Source organism: Alternaria metachromatica, assembly GCF_023757995.1.
Source record: "Alternaria metachromatica strain BMP 0045 chromosome Unknown scaffold_2, whole genome shotgun sequence".
In the NCBI taxonomy this organism is placed as follows: domain Eukaryota; kingdom Fungi; phylum Ascomycota; class Dothideomycetes; order Pleosporales; family Pleosporaceae; genus Alternaria; species Alternaria metachromatica.
Genome location: NW_026055493.1, coordinates 2,014,283 through 2,038,362, shown reverse-complemented (window position 1 = coordinate 2,038,362; position 24,080 = coordinate 2,014,283). Strand labels below are relative to the sequence as shown.

General features: G+C 52.9%; 10 protein-coding genes across 10 annotated transcripts; 5 read left to right on the top strand and 5 right to left on the bottom strand.

The window, feature by feature from the left end:
• Positions 1 to 868: 868 nt before the first annotated feature.
• J4E83_001520 (uncharacterized protein) lies at positions 869 to 3,089 on the top strand (the record flags this gene model as incomplete). Its single annotated transcript, XM_049328476.1, has 2 exons — positions 869 to 933; positions 986 to 3,089. 2 exons carry the CDS (start codon positions 869 to 871, stop codon positions 3,087 to 3,089), a joined length of 2,169 nt encoding a protein of 722 aa, XP_049192994.1.
• Positions 3,090 to 5,229: 2,140 nt separating this feature from the next.
• Positions 5,230 to 7,237, top strand: J4E83_001519 (uncharacterized protein; the record flags this gene model as incomplete). Its single annotated transcript, XM_049328475.1, has 3 exons — positions 5,230 to 5,533; positions 5,586 to 6,062; positions 6,114 to 7,237. The coding sequence occupies 3 exons, from the start codon at positions 5,230 to 5,232 to the stop codon at positions 7,235 to 7,237; spliced, it is 1,905 nt and encodes a 634-aa protein (XP_049192993.1).
• An 859-nt stretch (positions 7,238 to 8,096) lies between these two features.
• J4E83_001518 (uncharacterized protein) lies at positions 8,097 to 8,951 on the bottom strand (the record flags this gene model as incomplete). The annotated part of the gene is made up of 1 exon (XM_049328474.1): positions 8,097 to 8,951. The coding sequence occupies one exon, from the start codon at positions 8,949 to 8,951 to the stop codon at positions 8,097 to 8,099; it is 855 nt and encodes a 284-aa protein (XP_049192992.1).
• A 548-nt stretch (positions 8,952 to 9,499) lies between these two features.
• J4E83_001517 (uncharacterized protein) lies at positions 9,500 to 10,058 on the top strand (the record flags this gene model as incomplete). Its single annotated transcript, XM_049328473.1, has 2 exons — positions 9,500 to 9,505; positions 9,777 to 10,058. 2 exons carry the CDS (start codon positions 9,500 to 9,502, stop codon positions 10,056 to 10,058), a joined length of 288 nt encoding a protein of 95 aa, XP_049192991.1.
• A 526-nt stretch (positions 10,059 to 10,584) lies between these two features.
• On the top strand, positions 10,585 to 10,989 carry J4E83_001516 (uncharacterized protein; the record flags this gene model as incomplete). The annotated part of the gene is made up of 1 exon (XM_049328472.1): positions 10,585 to 10,989. The coding sequence occupies one exon, from the start codon at positions 10,585 to 10,587 to the stop codon at positions 10,987 to 10,989; it is 405 nt and encodes a 134-aa protein (XP_049192990.1).
• A 4,987-nt stretch (positions 10,990 to 15,976) lies between these two features.
• J4E83_001515 (uncharacterized protein) lies at positions 15,977 to 17,763 on the top strand (the record flags this gene model as incomplete). Its single annotated transcript, XM_049328471.1, has 3 exons — positions 15,977 to 16,031; positions 16,093 to 17,351; positions 17,401 to 17,763. The coding sequence occupies 3 exons, from the start codon at positions 15,977 to 15,979 to the stop codon at positions 17,761 to 17,763; spliced, it is 1,677 nt and encodes a 558-aa protein (XP_049192989.1).
• An 829-nt stretch (positions 17,764 to 18,592) lies between these two features.
• On the bottom strand, positions 18,593 to 19,831 carry J4E83_001514 (uncharacterized protein; the record flags this gene model as incomplete). Its single annotated transcript, XM_049328470.1, has 1 exon — positions 18,593 to 19,831. The coding sequence occupies one exon, from the start codon at positions 19,829 to 19,831 to the stop codon at positions 18,593 to 18,595; it is 1,239 nt and encodes a 412-aa protein (XP_049192988.1).
• An 853-nt stretch (positions 19,832 to 20,684) lies between these two features.
• Positions 20,685 to 21,519, bottom strand: J4E83_001513 (uncharacterized protein; the record flags this gene model as incomplete). The annotated part of the gene is made up of 2 exons (XM_049328469.1): positions 20,685 to 20,987; positions 21,037 to 21,519. 2 exons carry the CDS (start codon positions 21,517 to 21,519, stop codon positions 20,685 to 20,687), a joined length of 786 nt encoding a protein of 261 aa, XP_049192987.1.
• Positions 21,520 to 21,767: 248 nt separating this feature from the next.
• Positions 21,768 to 22,263, bottom strand: J4E83_001512 (uncharacterized protein; the record flags this gene model as incomplete). Its single annotated transcript, XM_049328468.1, has 2 exons — positions 21,768 to 22,186; positions 22,236 to 22,263. 2 exons carry the CDS (start codon positions 22,261 to 22,263, stop codon positions 21,768 to 21,770), a joined length of 447 nt encoding a protein of 148 aa, XP_049192986.1.
• A 425-nt stretch (positions 22,264 to 22,688) lies between these two features.
• On the bottom strand, positions 22,689 to 23,758 carry J4E83_001511 (uncharacterized protein; the record flags this gene model as incomplete). Its single annotated transcript, XM_049328467.1, has 2 exons — positions 22,689 to 23,236; positions 23,290 to 23,758. 2 exons carry the CDS (start codon positions 23,756 to 23,758, stop codon positions 22,689 to 22,691), a joined length of 1,017 nt encoding a protein of 338 aa, XP_049192985.1.
• Between the last annotated feature and the right edge of the window lie 322 nt (positions 23,759 to 24,080).

The window sequence follows — 24,080 nt, the reverse complement described above, 5'->3', positions numbered from 1 at the left end:
CAAATGCGCAATTTGCTGGATGCGATACGAGGCGGTCGCTCAGCCCATTCGTTCGATGTCATCGAGGTGTCACAGCGTGCGCCATCACGAACGCGAAGAAGCAGCTGCATCGATAGGGTCTGCATATCTAAGCCAGGCAAGGCAGGTGCCGATCGTCAATTTGCAAAGGGAAGAATGAGAGCATTAGGCGCGCAGCAGGCCCGAACCAGACCGAGGCAGCCCGTACGATATCAAGACTCCCAGCCTCCCCATATGGTAAGGCAGCATACAAGCGACACAGCAACGCCGCACTGGCTATCGATGTGTAAAAGTTGGGTGTTGGACTTTTTATCGACCTGCCTCTTCGGGTGCGCCGTTTTATCCGCCACCGGGCTTGATCGTGACGGCGCGTCTTGGCACGGCCGCGAGCAATCTGGGCGAGAGCTTTGCGGAGCTTCACGTGAGAGCTGCATGGAGCTGCCCGCCAAGTCTGAGCCACGACTGCGGGACATGTGGGCCGTGTCGCGATAGGACGACACAGAAACATGCTTTCTACGTTCCCACCGACGGCGAGCTTGTTTGTGCGCCCGCAGCGCTAGCCTCCATCAGGAAGGAGCGGTCGTGGACAGCGCCCATCTATCCACATGTTTGGTATAGCAGCAACCGCGTTACAGGCGAGCCTGATGCCATCACCGAGTGCGTAGCCAACGAGGAGCGCCATCACAGCCAGGTACCGGTCCCTAAACCCCGCTGGCAAAATATCGTCCAGCCAGGGTCTGCAGCTAGGTACCGAGCAGCGCGTTGTACAAATAAGCTGCTTGCCCTTCCTGAGCTTTTCCGACCATCGACCTTGTCCAATTGAGCTTTTACGAAGCTGGTCGCATACAAAATGGCTCGATACATCAGCGTTGCCGCGGCTTTGGCTGCTACCGGCGCCTGTGCCTTTACGCCTGAGTACGTTTACCATCACATTCCGTTGCTTGCGCAACTGCTAACAAGTGAACAGAGGACTCCTCAGCACCGTCCGACGTGGCGTCGCTGACGCCAGTCCCGATGGCTCTGTCGGTCTGTTCTCGTACTCCCAGTATTCCTTCGAGGAGCACGGCAGTGCGGGTTCTGGCATGAACCTCATCGATCTCAAGACCGGCGAGATCACCGAGTCGGGCCTCAATGCCAGCGAGATCAACGAGGTCGCCTGGATTCCTGGCAGCGAGACTGGTATCATCTACATCAATGGCACCAACGAGGAGGTCCCCGGTGGTGTTACCCTGTGGGTCGGCGACATCAAGGACCCCAGCGCAAGCAAGATGGTCGCTTCTTTGGATGCGCCATACTCTGGTCTCAAGGTCGCAAACACTTCGACTGGAGACATGCATTTCATCGTAAACTGCATGGCTTACCCCAACGGTACTGCCGTCAACCCCGAGACCGAAGTTACCCCAGTGACTACTGCCCGCTACTACTCCGACAACTATGTCCGCCACTGGGACACTTGGCTGACCAAGAACCGCTACAACCTCTTCGCCGGAGCTCTCTCGGCGAACAACAGCTATGCGCTGTCCGGCGCTGGAATGCGCAACATCCAGAAGGGCATCAACTTCACCACCACTGCGCCCGAGACTCCCATCCAGCCGTTTGGTGACTCCAGCGACTACGACATCAGCCCTGATGGTTCCATGTACGCTTTCGTGACCAAGGCCCCTCAACTCAACAAGGCCAACTACACCGCATCATACACCTATGTTGGTGCTTTTGCGTCTTCTGACGCTCCCGTCGCCTTCAACGGCCCAGACTCACTCGCGGCGGAGGCTGGTCACAAGGGTGCCTCTGGTCTCCCTTCTTTCTCCACCGACAGCTGCAAGCTCGCCTACGTGCAGCAGGATGAGGACTACTATGAGTCGGACAGGTGGCAACTCTACACTGTCGACGTCGCTGTTGAGGGTACCGGTGTTGCTGTCAGCAACTGGAAGGCTCTGAGTGCCGGCTTCGACCGCTGGGTTCAGGGACCCATCACCTGGGCTCACGACGACTCCTCCATCTACGTCACTGCTGATGACTACGCTCGCGTCAAGATCTTCAACTTCCCTGTTGACGCTGACGAGAGCTTCGTCCCCGAGCCTATGACCTCGAACACATCTGTCTCGGCTTTCGCCCTCCTTCCTGATGGTTCGCTGTTCGTCGCTGCTACCGCCATCTGGACTCCCAGCGAGTGGTACATCCTCGCCGACGGAGAGAAGAAGACTCTCTTCGATGCGTCTCAGGTCGACCCCAACCTTGCAGGTCTCGGATCCCACACCGTTTCCGAGATTTTCTTCAACGGTTCCAACCCTGAGCTCAAGCAGCAACTCCAGGCCTACGTTGTCAAGCCTACTTTCTGGCAGGAGAACGTAACCTACCCGCTCGCTTTCTACATCCATGGTGGTCCTCAGGGTAACTGGGGCAACAGCTGGTCCAACCGCTGGAACCCTCAGGTCTGGGCTGATCAAGGCTACATCATTGTCGCCCCCAACCCAACCGGTTCCACCGGTTTCGGACAGTTCCTCACCGACTCCATCCAGGGCCAGTGGGGTAGCTGGCCATACCACGACTTGGTCAACGCCTGGAACTACGTCAACAGCAGCATGCCATGGATCGACACCAAGAATGGTATCGCCGCCGGTGCTTCCTACGGTGGTTACATGACCAACTGGATCCAGGCCAACGACCTCGGCAACGAGTTCAAGTGCCTCGTCACCCACGACGGTATCTCCAACACCGAGGGTGCATGGGCCTCTGAGGAACTTTGGTTCATCCGCCACGACTACAACGGCAGCATCTGGGACTCCAACGCGTACCGCGAGTGGAACCCCCAGAACCACATTGCCAACTGGTCCACTCCCCAGTTCGTCATCCACAATACCCTTGACTACCGTCTGCCCGAGAGCGACGGCCTGAGCTTGTTCAACATCCTCCAGGCCCGCGGTATTCCCTCCAGGTTCCTCAACTTCCCCGACGAGAACCACTGGGTGCTCAAGCAGGAGAACAGCTTGTTCTGGCACACCGAGATCTTCAACTGGATCAACCACTGGTCCAAGGGTGAGCCTCTGAGCGACCTGCCCATCGGTAACTAGATGGGGAAAAGTCATGGTCTTCAGCATTGATGACAACATTGATGAAACTTATTCTTACATGATTAATGATAATACATTGATAACAAACTTCATTCACATATGCTTCAGGGCTGTATGCTCGTGATCTAAGCTCTCTTTTGGCCAGAGTCCACCCGGACTAATCTCATTGAATGTATATGTTGAAACCGAATACTAGTTCCGAGATGTAGTAAATTTGCTAGCCGGAGTACGCCAATCGCTACTATATGGTAAGAATCAACCCGTAGTAGACTAAAGAACGTTATTGAGCTTTACAGCTATGCGGGGTAGTCGTATATCCATGCCGGTATCCGAACAACGTCCATTAGCTGGGTCCAGCGCTGATCATAAGCTACTGACAGACTTCGCTGAAAGATGCATAACCCGTATGAACGTCTACGCTACATGCACAGGCAAGAGCATAGGCATCAAGCGTCGCTCCCGCTACCCGGCGGCCGGTATCCAGCGGCTTTACTAACCAAGGATATCCGCGTCTGTCCTCAGGTACGGCTACTGCTGTCAGGCGAGACATGGATGATGGTTTCCCTGGCTTGTCTTGGCCTTTATGGTATGCTATCGGTTCTCGGCAACGACGATGTGCAGCGCTAAGATTACAGAAGCCATCCACACAAGACCTTGTTGATAAGCCTGGAAATGACTCGGGAGACCCGATCGCATGTGCATAGTTCGATTCAACGTCGATAATAAGCTTCTAGACACTGTCTTCAATCGAGAACCTTCAGTATGGGAACGCAAACGGGGCGTAAAGAGATAAGCAGCCGCTATTGCCACTCAGCCAAGCTGCATCCTTCATTGTTCTGTGATAGCAGAGAATCCTACTGCGCCCCGTTGTTGTGTTGGTGTATGGGCGATCACCAGAGGGTTCTGTTGGACAGGCCATGCCAAGCAAAGACGGAAAACAGCGGGTCAGGCCATGGGAATGCCAATGTGCCATGCTGCCAGGCGAGGCAAAGCTTCCGCTGATAGCAACGAAGCCTCGTGCCAACGACCATGTGGAGGTCTTCGGCGCTCTTGTCTCGTTTCGTCGCGCTTCTTTTATTGTCAGGGAGATAAGCGTGGCTAGGTGGATATGCCAATGCTGGTGCCGTCCATGGACGTTTTCGAGAAGCACGACGGGGCGTCCGCCCTAGGTGGATTGGAGAGAACAACGCGACCACTGATTGGAGTGCGCATGGAGAGCGACACGGCGTGCTGCTGCCGGTTGGTCGAGCTGCCTGTTCGAGCTTGGTGGAGTTACATCGCATGCATGCGAAGGCTGTTTCATTGTGTGGGGAGCAGCCGAGGATTGATGTGACGAGGAGGCGCCCAGCGGGACGGAAGGCTCGGCGCCAGCTGGGCAGCGGAGTCGCAGCAGAGTTCGGCGGTCATGAGCGACGATACACGCGACCGTCGACGAATGTCACTCCTCGGACCGACGTCCTGGCTCTCAACTCCAGCTCCCTCCTCACTGCAGCGATGAACGACTTTCCCACGAGCTGTCAGCGCGCATGTGCACGCTGTGTCTGTGCGCAAGCTCTTCGGTATTGCACTGCGGCGTGGTGTCATCATGGCACAGCTCGTCGTCCAGATAAGAAAGAGCTAGGGTTACCCACCGCGTGAATGGCTGGAAGGGCAGAACATAGTGTGATCAGCGACGCTGCCAAGTACCGAAGCACTCAATCGACGTCGTCGCATGCGCCGAGATACCCATTTCCCTGGAGCTTGGCTTGCCGAAGCCCTGCAAAGACGGGTGCGAAGCTCTAAATCGTAGTCTTACTTTCGGCATCGCCTACCCGCCCAGCTTTTGCCCAGTCACCGGCTGGTGATAAGACGGGCATTGCGAAATAGTCCCTTGATGCTGTATGGGTCAACCGCCGGCTTGGGGCTACTAGCTAGATTCCACCAATTCCTGGAAACGAGGGTGGAGTGTATCCACATAGGACACCTGCTCGAAAGAGAGACAGTCAAGGAATACCAAGACGGCGCTTGGGATGAGCAGATTTGCCGCTTCTGTGTCACTGTAAGGATGCTATGAGTATAATTGCGGTCGTGTGCCCAACCCTTGCGGTTCAGCAGCAGCTCATTCTTTTGCACCGCCCATCTTTTTCCGTGCCTGCTAATCATGTCGGCTAACGCTGCCTCGAACGCCGTGGACATGGCCATGTCTAACGAGCCTAACAAGGCTGCCATGCCTTTGTACGAAGTCGACGAGAAGCGTGCTCTTTCGGACGACCACACGCCGTCGACTCTCAGCCACCAGCCTCATGGCGCTGATGTCTTCGAGGCCGACTTGGAAGGCGAAGAGCCTACGGAAGATGAGTTGAAAACACTCCGCCGTGTATCTGGAAAGATCCCGTGGACTGCCTTCACCATCGCCTTCGTCGAGCTTTGCGAGCGTTTTGGTTACTACGGATGTCAGGTTTTGTGTATGTTGTCGCTCATCTCTACACAAGAACCAGCCCGCTGACCATTTTGAAGACACCAACTTCATTCAACAGGACCTGCCTGTGATTGATGGTGTTCCGCAAACCACTGGCAAGGATCCTCGTTCAGAGGGTCAACCAGGCGCCTTGGGCATGGGACAGCGTGCATCCTTCGGTATCGGTCAATTCAACTCTTTCTGGGCTTACAGCACACCCATTATCGGTGCCATTATCGCCGACGAGTACCTTGGTCGCTTCAACACCATCTTCATCGCCATCGCCTTCTCTATTCTGGGTCACATTCTGCTCATCATCTCCGCCATTCCCGCTGTCCTCACCAGCGGCAATGCCATCGGTCCTTTCATCCTAGGTGTCATCACCCTCGGTTTCGGTACCGGAGCTTTCAAGGCCAACATCTCGCCCTTGATCGCTGAACAATACCGCCAAACCAAGCCCCGTGTCATCAAGGACCCCAAGACTGGCGAGCGCGTCATCTCTGACCCCAACATCACGCTCTCGCGTATCTTCTTGTGTATGTTGTCCCCCAATGCAATATTGCAAGTAAACCACTAACACTGCCCAGACTTCTACATGTTCATCAACATCGGCTCTCTGACTGGACAAATCTCCATGGTCTACGTTGAGAAATACGTCGGCTTCTGGTGCGCGTGGCTGCTACCCACCATCATGTTCTGTTTCTGCCCTGTCGTTCTTTGGGTCTGCAGGAACAAATACATCCGCACTCCCCCCACTGGTTCCGTCCTCATCCGCGCCTTCAAGGTCTTGAAGCTCGCCACCAAGGGCAAGTGGTCTCTCAACCCTGCGACTACGCGCAAGAACTTCAAGAGCGAGCGATTCTGGGAGGACGTCAAGCCCAGCCACCTCGGTGCCAACAAGCCATCCTGGATGCAGTTTGACGACGCTTGGGTTGACCAGGTTGCTCGTGGCCTGCGTGCGTGCTCTTGCTTCACCTGGATCCCTCTTTACTGGTTGAGCTACAACCAGATGAACAACAACCTCACGTCGCAGGCCGCCACTATGACCCGTAACGGTGTTCCCAACGATGTCATCACCAACCTCAACCCCATCTCCCTGGTCATCTTCATTCCCATCGTTGACAACTTCCTCTACCCCGCTCTCCGCAAGGCAAACATCCGCTTCACTCCCATCAAGCGCATTGCTTTCGGTTTCATCCTCGCATCTTTCGCGATGGTTTCCGCTGCCGTCATCCAGCACTACATCTACGCTGAGGGCCCTTGCGGCGAATACATGAACAGCTGCGACGACCCAGCCCCGATCAACGTCTGGACCCAAGCCGTGCCGTACATGCTCGTCGGTTTCTCTGAAATCTTCACGTCGATTACTGGTCTCGAGTTTGCCTTCACAAAAGCACCCAAGAACATGCGTTCGCTAGTAACCTCGTACTGGCATTTCATGTCCGCCTTCTCCAACGCGCTTGGTCAGGCGTTTGTATCGCTGTCCGAAGATCCATTGTTGGTGTGGAACTACACCACTGTTGCTATCTTGGCGTTCATCGGTGGCATTCTCTTCTGGTTCCACCAGCGCAAGACTGACAAGCAGGAGGATATTCTTAACATGCTTCCCGACTCCAACTACATGGGCAAGGACCGAAGGCATAGTGTTGCTGGTGCTGAAGAGGCTATCGCTGGCCACAATGTTGAGGCGCATGTTCGCACCCAAACATAGTCGCGCGCGGTACATTGCTATATGTTGTTGTCAATGAGAGCAGCTGACAAAATTGGCTGTATGTAAGGAGCTATCATGATCTAAGATACCTATTTAGCTTGAAACGAGTTCAAACATGAGACTTCCAATCAGCTGGTGTAACTCCTCTTCCTTGTCTGCTTCGCCCCGTGAACTATGCATCGTCTGCACGTTTGTCAACATCTGCATACGGTCATCATAGCCATGTATTTCCCAATCGCGGTGCTGGCGGTGACATGCTAGGTCTTATCGTGGCACGAGACGACCTGCACGACGTTCAATGGGCTCGACGGGATTATGCCAAACCACTCATACGAGATTGAGAGCGCAGGATCAAGCATGGCGTACATACCATTCCCAACAAGATTAATCAAAAGCTAAGCATGATAGAAAGTCGTTTGTGCGTGCGTCATTTACGGAGTGAACATTGGCTTTCGCAATTGGATATCTAGCCTGAACTCTCCATCGGCAGGCAGCCCAACATGGGCCATTGTGCGCACAATCCGTCGCTGCTTATTCAAAGCTTCAACCCTTGGCTAGATTGTTGTATGACGAAGAAAGGCTTCATCGTTTTGACTACCTCCTTCCTGACTATATTGTGGCCCGCGCTTGTTGTCCCCATGTGATGTAAATGCAGGTGATTTTACGAGTACGCAATAAGCTGAGCGTGTACATGATACAGGCACTGCTAGGTACGATTCGAAGTCATTCATGACATTTGAAGTGTATTGCTTTGACATGCACGTTGTGCCGAATTTGGTAGGCTCGATCGTCAATGATGACATTCGCATGTGTTAAGTCTTGCATGACATGGAGATATGATCCTGAAAGTGTTGTGTGCTCAAGCCTCGTCAAGAGTGTTCGCCTCATTGGTATCAACGTAGTCCTTCATACATCGTTCCGGACGGTATTCGGTGTACTTGACCACGGTAACAATACTGGTGGGCAACTGCTCGTAGACAGGCACAGGCTCCTCGCCCTGCATTACTGTGGGAAGTTCGCACTCCATGTCGTCCCAGCACTTCTCCGGCAAGTCATGCTCCGGGTTCCTGCTGGGACACTTGTAATCTCCTTGGCTCGGAATCTTTGCTTCGATGCATGAGACAAGCTCGAAGTCATTGGAAGGGAACGGGTCTCGGCTAGGCGGTATCATCAACCTCCTCCTGACCTCAGTTTCATGGATCGTATTGGATATTTCGGGACGAGGACTTGTATGGATCCATGCGTGATTATCGAAGCTTTTGCTTATAGGATTCAGCTGACCTGGGTGTATCTCCATTTTGTATCCAGTCTTAATAACCTCCAGAAACTTTTTCTGCTTGATCCATTCCTGCAACTCCGGGAGGCCGAAGAAGTCAGCCTCGGCCAGAAGTTTATTATATCCCACGTAATCAAAGCCCTTTTCCCTCGTCCAGAGCAACGGATACATTGTGGGTCTCTTGATATAGGCGAATAATGCTGGCCAGATCTCGGGATCCGTGTCGACGGGAAGCGAACCGTCGGGCAACAGATCAACGGGCCATCGACCGCTAAGCAAACTGGCGAAGTAATCGCAGTTTTTGAGAATCGACTTTGTGGTGCGATACTTGTGGCCGTCTACGTCGAGGGTTATGTGGTCGGTCTCGGGGAGATCGGTGCGGCGAGGGTAGTCGTGTTGTTGAGGGGCATTCGAGTCGTTCGATGCGTCGAGTTCCATGGTGTTGACGTTCGATGTCATAACCGAGGGATGAGTGGGGGAATAAGTACAGTGAGAGACGATTGAGTAGTCGGTGTGGTGGGGGCCGATTGATGTGTGAGGCGATGCGAGATGGCACACCGAGGAAGACGCGTCTCCAAACGCGCCAAGGCTTGCCCCGCTCGTGCTGTCCGCTGCTCCCTCTCGAGGGAATCCCTCCCCACAAATCCAACCCTGGAGGAACTCGACAACCTTTGGGAAACCACACAATGTCCTGCCAGCCTTTCGCTAATGACGCGCTGCAACGCGTGCGGTTGGGCTCTCGATCACTTCAATACCGGCACCGATTACGCCGAACACAAACCAGTTCACTTCTGCGACGCCTTCTCTAAAATCCAGATGTCGCTGGCACTCCGTGGCTATCACAAGGTGTTCATCTTTGCGGAAATGAGAATATGTTAGCACTGTAGTATCTTGTTCTGGGTCGAGGCGGAGTGGATTACCCATATGCATGACCACGAGCGTGCATAGCATAGGAGGGCAGAGGATCCAGGTGTTATTCAACAGTCATGTGGGTAGATGTTATGAAAGCGGAATATCAGACATTGTCTCTGTGCCTAATCTCTTGAGCATGAATCGTGCCACCTCTTATCTAGGTAAGGCCTTGATCGTTGTCGCCTCCGCCCGTACATCACTCTCCCCTCACCTCCCACGGCGATATCTCCAAGCCTCTATTCAGCTCTGCCCTCCGGCGCAGCAACACTTGGGGCTACTTGCCCGCGCAGCTCTCTATAACACTGCGCATTGTGACCTCCTCACCGCTGCGCGTCTATATCACGACTCCAGGCAACGCCGCCAAAGACCATTACGGAGGAGATCGACGACGACACCGACGATGAGATCAACAGTGAGACTGACGACGACACTAACAGCGAGATTGAAGACGAAGACGAATCTGGCATCTTCCCTACAAACGAAGAGCTTATAGCAATCGCAGAAGAGGATCCCACGTCCGCAGCAGGGCTCGCATACCAGACTCCCTTTGGCGCTCTGCTCTGGCAATTGACCCATCGTCACAACACCCGCGATCGTGTTACACGAGACCTTATTAGCAGTGTTGGTATCTAGGCAGTAGAATCAATCTCAGACTCTTACTCTGCACCATTATCAACTTCCCTGTAAGGTTGACTTGGCCATGGGTCCAGATCGGCAGGCCCAGAATTCGAAGGCCTGTACCAAATTCAACACTGCATCCTCGTCGTGTTGGGCCCTAGTAATGAGGCGACAACTCCAGTCATTAGAAGAGAGAAGGGCAACTACAAGCATGGCCCCCAAGACGTAGCAAGGAAGCACATAGTCTTCAATCAACACCAGACCGCTCTCTTGTCGCATCTCAAGTTGCCTTATACACCGTCTGCACTCTCTCTCCTCTATGATCACCCTTTATGTTTCTTGTCGTGGTCACTTCAATGTCTCGGTGGTGCGAATCCTGATTCACCGCGGAATCCAGACCATTCACTCACCACACTAAGCTAAGACAAACGCACCACACGTTGAGATATATATCCGACCAACGTCAAAATTGCGGCTTCAACCGTCACATAAAACTTATCCTACCTTGACAGTACCAATTCAACGCGCACACCCAGCAACAATGGACGATATCTGGAGCGACACGGAGATGAGCGAGACATCGTTTACCACCACCGAGTCATCACCGCCGCCATCTCCCATCCTGACAGACTACCAAAACAACCTCATCGCCACCTATGCGTTCCACAGCGATAGCATCAGCGACCTCATAAACATCGCCGTCGACCTTGAAATCAGCGTCCGACGCGAGCGCGACGAACCGAGCCTCCCATACCTTACCGAGGATTTGGAAAAGACGCGAGGGGAGCTGGTCCTGCACAGGGACGCGAAGCGGAGGATCGAGAGGAACCTCAAGAAGGAGAAGTTGAAGATGGTGGTTGGACGTGGGTCAATCGCGGCGAAGCAGCAGTTGAATGAGATTGGACGTTACATGGAGGTGGACAAGACGATAGAGTGTCTTCGCTGAGAGAAAGGTGGACTATGGCACGCATACCTGCATATCTAGAGGAGTCTACGGTGTCTGGTGCAGGGGTGCTTTGAGCTGATTTGACAAACGCGACATGCATCAAGTTGGGTCTAAGACTGAATGGACGCAGTATACAAACCGGTCTATGCCTTTCCTTGAATGCTATTGACGCTTGCTCTCATAAGAGCAGTAACGGATGGTCATGTGAATGGGGTATACTCGTAATCGCAGCCGTCGAAAGCAGACTAGACGAGCAAACGATGACAAGAAGTTTGAGATTACGGAAGTGTACAGGGTGTTGTTACAAACAGTACAAATACAAAAATTAACAGCACATAACGCAAAATCATGCGACAGCAAGAGTAGCGGCGCTTGGGTTGGTGCGCTTTTGCTAAACGGTCTCCTCCGCATCTCCATTCGATACTACGTCAAATCCGAGCATCGGATGCGTCACCTCTCCCCAACACCACAAGCAGGTCTTGTTCCCGGTCTGTCGCCCACAGGCGCAATGCTCTTTGTGCTCAGCGAATATTGTATCGAGGTTAGTTTCTTCTGCCTCGTAACAACGTAGGCACAGCCAGCGGTCAAGGAATCGATTACGCAAAGTGCACTGACACTGAGAGTCTTGAAGACTGCTTCGGCTATCCGAACCATCTTTTGGGAGGCAGTCGTTGCAGAACCATCGTTTCCTTTGCTCTGTTGCTTGGTATAAGGCTCGAAGGACGGGCGAGGGGTGCACGACGTTCGAAGACGCCGATGCGGCCAAGGTGTGACTGCCGAGATCTAACTCTAAGAGCTCTTCGACACACTCTGGTAGACCGAAACTATCTTCTTCAAAAGGAACGTCGATGAAGCCTTGGTCGTGATGTGGTGCACTGGAACCATGCGCGGGACTTTCCCATTCTGGCGCTGGGTGATCACTAGACATGTGATGTGGGCTGAGGATAGGTATCTCAGAGGGCGATAACAAGATAAAGCCGCTAAAGTTGGGCAGCTCATCTTCATCACATGGCGTCTCGTAGATGCTCTGGTAGACGCAGTGGATGCGGCACTCGTCGCAGGTGCTGACTTTACATCTTGAACAGGGTCGACACTCCGTATCGGACTCTTTTGCGCCGCACTTGATGTACTCAGTACAGTCGTAAGCATCGAAGAAGGTCGACTTCTTGTGACGCTTGTTACGGATCCGTACACCCCTGCCAGAACACTTGAGTTTGCCCAGCAAATTCTCCAAGCTACTGGAATGCGGCAGTATCGTCTTGTGCATAGTCTTTGAGCATAGAAGTAGCGCCATGAGGTCGTCTGGGTATAAGCTTGATATGATCATCTCCAGCAAGCCGTATTCGTGAAACACTTCCATGAGAGGACATCGCTGCCTTGACACAGCCAAACTATCCACTCTTGTCTTTTTGCGCGCCTCCATTTGCTCACCGCTCGATCTTTTGCGCTTTGTAGTCTCCATGGTCTCCCATTCGCGATAGTCTTGATCCCAAGTATCTCGTGGTTCTGCTGTCCTAGTGGTGGACACGCGGTGGTCCAGCGATTGAGTAGTCATATCAGCCTTGAGACTCCTAAGAAAGATGAGCAAAGAAGACTAAGGACGTCGGTGCGTCAGTCGAAGTCATCATGGGCCAGCAGATGCACCATGAGAGTACCGGCTCATGAGCACCACCGAGACGCGCAATGACGGGAAGTGCATCCCAAGGCGACGTACTTGTCTCTCACGTCGCAACGTGGTTCTAGCCTTCCGCGCCTCTGATAGCGCTTAACAGCTTCCAGTACCTGGATCTGGGTCCATCTTGGCGTTGTGTTGACAATAGTGTGGGGGACGCTCAACAGGCGGGACGAGATGAACAATGGCGTTGTATTACCAACACCTCGCAGCAAAGTGGGGCGTCTATTTCAGAACCAGGGCGATTCAGAAAGAGCATGAGAAACGATGAGGAATTTTTAGTCTCGTCTATTTTGACCATCGTGGACAAACGGGGAGATGCGGGATTGCGTTCCGGTAGCGGCCGACTGACGAATGAGCATCCATGACATAATGATGCCTCGGTCATTGCTTCTTTCCGTCTGCCCTGACCCTTGACTCGACTTCGCGACACTGTTTAGATGTATGCAACACATGCGCAACGCACGCGCAACTCGACTTCGCCACTCCACCACTCCACCACTACTCATCCATCGTCCAGGCATCCGAACCACACTCACGCGTGCTCAAAGCCTCGAGAGGTCGCAACGCTTACCGCTAGCTGGTCAAGAAGTTACATCACGGGTGCTTACGATAGAATGATGGTTCTGCACAGCGCCTAATTCGATTTCTTGCACATGCAAACTCGCACCTCTCGAGCTTTGAGCTTTCCTATCGACGATGTTCCGAGCCTCCCCCAGTTCCGTCATTCCGATGCGTAGTCACCACCCTCTTTGGTCCTATCTCCTGGTCGCATTGGCATGACCCTCATTTCTTCTCATCCGGAATGGAGTAGCAGCAACCGATGTCGAGCACATTATAGAAGGTGCAGTCGCGCTGGACGTAGAAGCCACCCTTCTTGTAACAAGTCGATTTGGTAGTGCAGATACCCGAAGGGTCCGATCTGCCGCATGGAGCTGGGTATGGGTCTTTCGGCGCAGCAAGAGCGATAGAAGCGATCGCCGCGATGATGACAAGAACCTTCATCTTAAAGTTTGATGACAGATGATGCGGTTTCGATCAATGGAGGTGTTGGATTTGTGATCTCACAGAGATATGTGTAGGTGAGTGAGTAAGTTGACGGCTTGGTAGAGATGTCGCTTTGGTTATCACGAAACAACTGTTTATATAGACAGCAGCCTCGTATCTGTGGCGCCACTGACATCGTTTTAGAGTGAGAAGCTCATCGAAATGTCCTGTGTCGCAATCCAAATTTAGCTGGGACTATCTGAGCGACCGCGAAATGCCCAAGGTCTGTCCAATCCACGCATCTCTGCGCCCACCAGCCATAACTTTAAGCTTTGCGTATTCGTAGCAGCGATATCGTCATGTTACAATCTGGGCCAATGTGAACCTCCAACCGTGGACGTTGCGATAGCGCTCATATGCCTAAATTGCGTCGCAGCGTTTAGCGAGGGATGCAATCTATCTTCCCCGGATTTCGCATTGCCAGCACTTCTGATAAGTCCCCCACATGCGAGCTAGACATTCTACCATATGAAACGGGCGTACAGTCCTTCCTGGCTCGGATACAAGGCAGATATGACGTCGTCGTAGCATCCAGTACTGAACTCTGTCGCGTCGCGTCGTGGTACCATCGAGGCGGAAGAGCGTATGATCTCATAGAGTACCAAGGCAGTTAAGACGGCACTACCGCTGCCTTGGAAATCTACACCGGGTGCAAGTCCGCAGAATCGCTCCAGCAAACTAATTCACTATGCCCGCTCCAGATCTTTCTGGCACAGCACTTGTGACCCACGGTGGCTACGATTGCAGCCATGTTAGACCATCATTCACAGCGCTACGTCGTTCTTGCGGAACATCCGCACGCTGCTGCGCATCATTGTGGACTTTGCCACGTGATATGGCAATGTAGTCGTCGTAGATTCTTCACGCACACGTGATGCAACGTCTTCTCTAAACGGAAGAGCAACCTTGGAAGTCTCCCCAGAACAATATTGTTAGTCAGTTCATCCAGAAGAGCTCTGAACGAGTCACGTCTCGAACCACTACTCCCTGTTGTTCAATCTGCTGCGTCCAGTTGGCCGGCAATAATGCGATGGCCTCCAACGCCGGTTCCAATGAGATTCGACATGATCCCAGCCTTCGTGGTGTAGTGTGGCGTATTTGACGTCGCAGCGCGTGAGCAGGCAGCGCCACCAGTGGTCTAGGCTTTCTGTATAACCGTTTGAGGTGGCTCGAGGTGACGAGATGCATGTCTCCAGTCGTTCCTAATCCTCCTGACTTCACTGCTAACAGTTAACATCATGTCTTTTGCGGGCCTAGAGCCCCCATCATCAGCGGGGTAGCCCAATGCTGCTACATCTATATCCACGTGTTTCTTCTAGAGCCTGGATCCTTAACTCCATGGGACGAAGCACGGTCTCAATAACCAGCGTTAGGAGACTTCCAAGATGGCTATGGGATGTGCCGCTGTCTTGTACAATAGTCGGCCGCAGTCGCACGAAGATAGTTCGCGTCTTCGACCTCGGCGCGCGATCCCAAGGGCTGATGCGCCCGCTGTCGGGCGCGCTAAGAAATGGCGCATTGCAAGGTTACGTCACGTACGCGCATTCCATCACCAAGTCAGCCTCACACACAGCCTCTACTCACAACACCGGGCGTAGCCGCTTCATGGACGCGATGCTGCGGCTTATAGCAGGGGAACAATCACCACCTTTGCCGGATGCGGACGCGCGATTTAGAATATTCCTGGTCGATCTGCTGGGACAGCGCATTGCATTGCACCCTCAACACCAAAATTTTCATCATCGCAGGCCCGTGTCCAACGCCATGCTCAAAAGGAACTACACCACGACGCGCTCGGTAAGCTTCTAGAAGGCCAGTAATCGAATCATATAACAGTTCGCTTATCTTTTCCATGCACGGTCGGCGAGTGTTTCCTTCCATGGGGCTTCTAGAAGATAGTTTCTCGGCCTGTTTGTCGGAACGATTAGCTGGCTAGAGCACCACAGCGGTCAACGGCGGCACTTGGCCCTGATTGGCTCACGTCGCCGCCTCAAGTGGGAAGGATCAACCGACCTGCAGCCGCATCTCCACCTTTTGTTTCCAGCATCAGCCGCATCCATTTCCCTACGACATCGTTCTGTATGGACTCTATATCTCTGTGCTTCGTTCAGTCATCGTTTTCTCCCGAAAGACATTCCAGTCCACCCTCCCACAAAGACGCCACCAGTCTGGTGCATGATTCCGATCCATCCGTGTCATGTTGAGATGAGGATTTCCCGTGTCTCGCAAAGGCTGTCTATCTAAACGGGCTAGTACCTTGGCCCCAGAATGGCCATGGCCCCACGGAAAGGAACGCGACGAGCGTGTGACCCTTGTTCTGTCAGTGAGTGTTAGGTGCAGGTCAACGCTCGTGACACAACTGACATTACGCTCCCTTCGTCTAGGGAAAGTGCGATGTGATGGCAACCAGCCATGTTCAAGATGCGAAGCCGCTAGCTGGGACTGCACCTACTTGAAAACGCATGGGAAAAGCGGACCAAAAGGACCACGCCGGACGACGGAAGCCGCAATCAGAAGACTGCAGGAACGGAGCAAGGGCACCCATGATGAGGGGTCAAGGAGCAACAGCGAGACAAGCTTTGACGCTGGAAGCCCAGTATCTACCGAGCTAACCTACCTGGACCCCATCTCTTTGATGAGCGATGCCGATGGTGAACCCAAAGCCTGGCCGGATATCTTGAGTCCAACCCTCTCCGCCACCCCTCACGAGCCTCAGAGGATATCGATTGCTTGCCTATCGCAATATTTGGATGTCTATTCGGCACGTGGATATGGTATATGGCCGGTGGTCGATGCAGAGGCTCTGACGGCACGACTTTTGACTCATCCCGATGACTTGGAAGCTTATGCATTAGCCACTGCGATATCTGCTGCTATAGTGAGCCAGTTCTCTATGGACGAATCGGGGAGTCCACTGGAGGGTCACTACCGCGTCCCGAGTGGCACATTTGAGATGGAAGCAAAAAAGGCAAGGAACGAATGCGATCATCTGGAGAACGTCACTGTGTTCTCTTTGCTGAGCAGCTTCTTCCTACATGTCTACTCAGCAAACGTTGGGAGGATGAATGCTTCCACAGTGTTGCTTGGAGAGGCTATCTTCAAGGCCCACATAATAGGATTGCATAAGGCGAACCACTACGAACACATGACCGCGGAGCAAACGCAATATGCGTTGAGAGTATACTGGCTCCTCTTCATCACGGAGCGAGCACATTCTCTGCAACACGACGTGCCGACAACACTCAAGCGCGCCCCTAATCTCCCTCGACTGGAGGACCTGCACGATGGATCGGTTACACCCGCCTTTGTTCAGCTTTGCCGACTGTTCAACATTTTGGATGTCACGATAACCGCCGAACCAGCAGCTGCGCGCCATGCTCTTGCATTAGCTCAGCAACAGCTTAGCAGTGATGAGGACCCTCGCAGCCTCGAGAACGAGCTCCAGCGCGCAGACATCACAATGACGCAGCAATGGATGCGCATCTTCTTGTGGCAGCACGCACTCAATGTAACGAATTTGAGCAGTCGCGCCAGCCAGGACGAGGAGTTCTCATTTCGCTTCCCCGCCAAAGTCGCTCAAAACGTCCTCAGCAACCTGAGTAGCCTCTCCCGCCAGAGTATTGAGGCGCATGGGCCTGGCATGGTATGGAGTATCTCGCTAGAAAAGTAGAGCGTCACTAACATGTACACAGGAGTCGAAGCTTTTCGATGTCGCAAACTCGCTTGCGGACGTCATGATGATTATGCCTTCGCTCAACCACGAGTCTCACTTCGACCTTGGACCTAGAGATCTGATCCATTCGCTAGCGCAAGTCCTGGCCTCTTTTCGTGGTGGCAACCCTGCTGTCATTAGCATACTGCAAGAGAAGCTCACTATGCTTGGACTCTCCGCTGGATCGCCGCAGAAGTTGCTTGAGCTTTCGTCGCCGGAAGAGGAGCACGAGGAGTGGCACGACCGCTCCATGTCTGCCCCCTCTACCTACCCGTCCTTGAGTCCGGACGTTTCAATGTCACCCTCACTCCAGTCGAGCATGAGTATGGACGGGACGTATTGATCTTCCCGGATTACCGCAGAAGAGCTTTTGCAGTAATATGCACATACGGGCAAATATCTGATTGCACAACGCGTCCAATCATAGCCATGCAGGCACTCGTGCTTTATCGATTCGGTTGCCTAGCGTCCGCAAGACAGGCGCTTGTCAGCAAGCGCCCAAATCCCTCAACAAGTCGTAAGCTATCCATGGCATACCGCTCATTATCGAAGAGACCAACATGATTGATGCACCAGGCTTTGGCCAACGCCTGGTAAATCGCCCCTATCCAAGTTCCAGCAAGATCACTCATTGGTCTCTGCTAAATGAGTGCTTACGAGCCCTGGATCGGGCCGCGCACCATGAAGACAAGAACACCGTCCTGTTGAGACATCATAGGGATCGCGGTAATGCCACCTCCGAAAGCCGAGTCGCGCAGACATACGGAAGGAAAGCACGACAGACAATGAGCTTGAACAGGCGTCAAAGCAGAAATTCAACGCTGAAGTGATGTAAACACAGGCTCGGATCAGAGTTAAGAGGGGACCAGCGGCAGCGCATGTAGATACGATGAACGTTATCAAGGCACATGGCTCCTTGAGGGTGTTGCATGGGTCGTTCCTGCTCTCTATCCAACTTTGAGGACAGCAAGCGTTGGCATTAGCATCACGGCGTAAGCATGTCTTCAACCAGTATAGTACGCAAGCATTGGCCTGGAGCGGGGAAAGTTTCTCGACACTCGATTGGGAAGTGACACGGAGCCAAAACAGCAGCATGCTGGTCCTACTATGCAGCCGATCTTCAAATTATATACACCAGATTCGCGATTGTCAGTCATCGCCAGCACCCTCCTTTACTTCATAGAGATGGGAAGGCCTGGATGACCCGGAGCAGCTGGGCTCTCATTCATTTGCCCGAGACCATAGTTGATCGCCGCGGCGATATACTGGTTGTTCTTCTCCAGAAACACGAAGTGCCCATTGCCTTTGATACCAATGTCGGCAAGCTTGATCCACTGATAATTGGTGAGGCCCATCTGCTTGAAGTACTCGATAAAGCAGTGGTCGTACGTGATGTGCGGACTGGCCTCACCTGTGATCATGATGTAGGGCACTTTGCCGAGTTGGGTGAGCTTGTGGATGGTGCCAGTCTGCAGAATACAGGAGCGCTTGGCAGGGTCGTCTAGGCCGACCTCAGTGGTAGTAACGGTCGAGCAGTTCGTTACTGGCGGATCGAATTGCAGCGGTGTGTATGTGAGGCCACAAGGCCGCGCGGCAGTACGACCGACGCCAGCAACAGTCGCATTCCCGATCAGAGAAGTATGTGGGATGTTGCCAGGCTCGATATTGATGTTGGCACGCAGCAGGTCGGGGCATGCGTCGGACCAGATAGCCGTGTACGTACAGCCAGCTGAGTGGCAGATGGTGTATGACTGGCCGATCATGCTGAGAAGCTGACATCCAGATGTGCGCATAGTGTTTTCCACGTTCACGTTCGATGAAGAGATAGGAACGTTGGCGGCAGTGAAGGCATCAAAAGCTGGATCTCCGCGAGATCCGTTTCCCGGCCATTGTGTATGTGCGTTTGCCTGTGGGTACTGGTCGAAGTTTTCCGGGGCTGTAAAGCCCTGCTCATTGATCGTGTCTGTAGATCCAAGGCGTAAAGGGTACTTGGAAAGAAGCTGCTGGCCACTTCGGCCGTTGGCAGCGATGTCAACGATGTAGACCTGGTAGCCTTGATCAAGGTAGTAGGAAGCCCACCCCTTGCGATTGTCTGGCGTATTCAGCCATTCTGCGCCCGTGTTGACACCTGCGGAGACAAAGACCATCGGGTAAGGCTTGTTGACTTTGCTGGCGGGCGTCAGCTTCTCAACATACAGCTGGTCGCTCCACATCTGTTGGCCCGGAATGCCGGAGTCGACGTAGCCGCCACCGATATAGAAGAAGTCTCGCTGGTATGCAGATTCTTGACTGTTGCATTTTGGGCTGATCCCATTGACACCAGTGCAGTCTGTTGATGGATCATCTTGGGCCGAAGTCTGGAAGGGCAATGCGCCCAGCAGCAAACCCGAGATAATGGTACGTGAATACATGGTCAAGTAAAAAAGAGGTTAAATAGAACGAATGGGTCACAAGTAGTGTCAAAGGAGTACGGATGATTCTTGGAGGGGTTTGCGCAGTCAGGTCGGCAGCATGCATCCGCTTTCAGTTTGGAGACCGCGCTTTCATGCTAACAGGTCGCGGCATTGGCTCCAGTCGCGCAAACGAGATGTAAAGTTGGTCTCAATCTCGGTATGGGGCTTCTTGGAGATGCCTTCCGTTCGCTTTTGCGCGCTCCGGGGAGGAGCGGACATTAGCTACTATAATTAGCTTAGTGGAGCGGATGCATGCTGCCTTTCTAATCATCCAGACTCTCAGGGTGGCAGCGGACAGATTACATGTTTGCGAAGAAGTTGGTTTTTACTTGTGATGGAGTAGCTCCAGCGCACAGCCCATTAAATTCGTTCCGTCGGTCGGGACGTCCCGTCTTCGAGAAACGGCGTCTTGGATATGCGCGCAAACAGGTACCTAATTGCCAGCACCCAGACTGTAGGGCTCCGGTCCATCTACCTTCCGCGCGCCTCCAGCCCGACTTACTTATGCTTCAATCTATCTGCTCACCGCACCACCCGAGAAGTCTCAAGAATCTGTCTGCAGACCGTGGTATGATACCTCATCACGATGCGGAGGATACACCATCTCCGGATCTTAACATCACTAGATCAATTACCGCTATAGAAGCATTGCTGAACAGAGAAAGGTTATCGCGCCCAAACCACCTGAGAATGTACCTCAGCTTTTGTAAGATACAATGTCCATGAAATCATGACGTCCTCGGTGTCTTTGTCCCTCCCTTTAGACTATGATACGTTCACTACGCATACAGTCGCTAGGCCAGTTCTAGGTTCACTCCACCGTGCAGACTTTCGCGTCGAACACAGTCTCCTTCTGTACGCTTACCACCTCCAGATAAGATTCCTCCTCGTACTCCAACGCGTGCTCCGCTTGCTTCTTATGGCATGCCATGCCACACAACTCCGGACGCCCTCTGTGAGCTGGGATATGGCGAGGACAAAGATATACCTTCTGCTTCTTTTGAATGACATACCAGTCCTCGGTCTTGTTCGCGGGGAAGTATTCTGGGCCAATCTCGCCGATGCCTCGGATGTTCGCATCGTAGGTTTGGACTCTGATAGCGTTGAGGTATTTCTACACATATGTCAGCGCGGAATACATATACGCAGTGAATGCGACATACCTTGTTCTTGATCCACTCATGCAACACGTCGATCTGGAAGTACTGCGACTCGGCCTCCAGACGATTGTACAGATTATAGTCAAATCCTTTAGCCGCATCATAGAACAGCGGTAGTACCTCGGGGCGGCGCATAAAGCGCAATAGGTGCTCGAAGAGATCGGGGTCGGCATCAAGAAAGTACGAGCCGTCCATCTCAGGCTCCCAAGGGAAGCGGCCGGAGAGTTGGTGTCGGAAAAGGCCTGACTCTGCCTGCAGGGTGTCGCGCGAGACCTTGAACTTGCGGCCGCCAATGTCGAGAACGAGGGTCTTAGGATAATTGCCAGTGATATTGGGCACTTCCATGGTAAGGTTGATCAAATCGATAGCTGAAGTACCCTGTGCTCTACCATCTAGCTCACTGTTGCTGCCACTGGTGTCAACAGGCGTACCCTCGGTGGGAACGCTGATTGCTGTCATCGCGGTGGTGATGGCGTCGAGATCCATACTTGTGGTTGACGAAAGTTGCCTGTGTTGTTGTCGTGGTTGCCAGCAATATGGGTATGTCAACACGGAAAGGTTGCTCTCCGACCCACTAGTGCATTCACCGTTCATTCTTCACGAGGAACCAAGGAAAGGCCTTTTCTCCAATATTCACCGTGAATTTAGGGCACGTGCCCTGGGGCTTTGACATATGTGCGGGCTCCTATACCTAACCTGAGTACCCTCTCGCGTAGGCTGTGTACTTAGCCCGCTCAACCTCCGAATTCCTTTGCCATAGACCTCTGTGCCTCAATGTATCTTTCCAATTTTGCTTCCGCCTCAAATCTCTCAGTCCTTTCTTCCCTCAACTCACTCTCGGCCTTTTCAGCCCGTGCCTTCCAATTTCTTACGCTACTCTGACTCCTTTCGAACATATTCTTGAAGCTCTGAGAAGATCTCTTCCTGTCCTCGTTTACCTGCTTCAGCTGTTCAACTTCGCATCTGAGAACCTTTGCCACTTCTGCTTGCTCGGCGATCATACGATTGAACTGTGTTGTAGATGTCGCATCGCGCCTGAGCATCACAATCTCATCGTTCAGTCGACGCAGCTGCGCTTCTTCTTGTTGATGACGGTCTCGCATTGCTGCTATGATGTCTTCGTCTTTGCTGAGTCTGCGCCTCTTCAGTGAGCCTATGAATGCGTTAGTCGCCCTCATGAAGACAGATTGGCTCGTGCTCACCTTGTAGAGTTGCTTCGTTGCTCTCCATTGTAACAGACTGTAGAGAGGGTGATTTAGTCTGCAGTTCCGAAACGATGCTAGAGTCGTCCATCCCGCGCGATAGAGAGGATTGAGATTGCCGGGATGCATTCATCTTATTATGACGGCACAATCGGGCGTTATAGTTAAGACCCAAAGCGAGGAATTAGGAGGACATTTGAAGTTGTTTAAAAAGACTAGAAGCGAGGTGAAGGTAAGAGTGTTTAGGACGACCAACGAATCTCTTGCTCAACGCGCTTGGTAACAAGGTGAGAGATGTCAGTCGACTGCTGTGAGCTTTGTAACATCCACGAGTTACATATCCCTGAGATTCTAGTACCTAGATATCGTCGCCGTAACCCGGCTGGTCTAGCGCTTACATATAGGCATAAAATTTGAGTAGAGTGTTATATGCAAGCACAGCTGAGATTTGCCCTACATCTGGCTCCGAACATATCGCTCTCGTCCCTCCTCAATCAGCTCCTTTAACCGAGCCTCACTAATCTCCCCGCCATCTTGCGCGCCTTCAGCGGCGCCACTGTACCTCCACCCATACTGCGTCTTGACCCACGCCACATCCCACGAACTTGGCCTGGTCCACATAGGAATCATCTCATATCCGAGATCATGATTCGTACTGTCCCTGTAACGTGCTACTGGGCACTCCGCCTGGTTGCCATTTAGACAATTCTCATTACCCATGATGTAGCTGTGGTAGTGCATGATGCTATCCGCATCGTACGGTGAATCGGGGTTCAGTGTCCAGCCGCCCTCGGATTTCCCGTACAGAACAGTATCAGTGTAGGAGCGGCCGCTGAAGTTGTATCTATCGGCGATTGTGACGTCGTTGCACAGTGCGTCGGTCGTTGTGCTGGGGTCAGATTCACGCGCGCGTGCGAGGGCGGTGCGATAGTCGGTGAGCTTTGTACAGTCGTAATGGATGTATCTATCACGGTCTGAGCGTTGTTGCTCGTGCATCATTCCTTTTGTTTGTCAGTCTTGTAACATTCGAGATCGAGGGTAATGTCCAACGTACCCATGACATGTCCAAGTTCGTGTGCTACAGTTATGACGCTGGCCTCTACGTCTATCCACATGTTCAGATCCCAAGGCTTTCCCGGCGTATCACCCATGCCCACAGTGGATGCGGCCGCGGCTTTGCCCACGCCATCGTCCTTCCAGATGGCGACTGTCTTGTAGGGTACAGCCATATTCCATTTGCTCTCAGCTGGACTGTTGACATCTATGCAGTACCTTGGGTTCTGTGAGAAGTCAACATACTCCGAGAAGATGATCTTGTGGTTTGTACCCGGCGACGGTCCGCCGCCGAGAGCTGTCATCCACAGTTTGATAGCTGCTTCTAATTTCTCAACATTTGCTTTGCGGTGTTCTTCTGTCGGGAAGCAGTACGGTATCAACGTAATGCCCTTGATGTAGAGCTCCGTCCACTTCTTGGGGCCACCACCGCCTTCGTGACCCCAAAGAGATGTAGCGCCAGATTGCATCCCATCATAGGTTGGAGTCTCGGTGTTGTTAGACGGAGGTAGGACAGCGCATGGACCTGAGAAGATGGGCGATATTGGGGGAATAGACGCCGCTATTGCCTGAATGGCAGCCGCCGCAAAGACCGGGAAGTATCTCATGATGATGGTACTAGGAACAGTTGGTAAGAGCAAAGGAATGATGGAAATGGGAAGTGTAAGGGAGTCTTTAACGTGAGTGCCGGCATTTATGTACTCGTGATCACGAGGGGCGATCCGACTGCAGGGCGCATCGGCCATATAACGCATTTGAGTCACAATGCTCACTCTGGTGAAAGAGTATTGC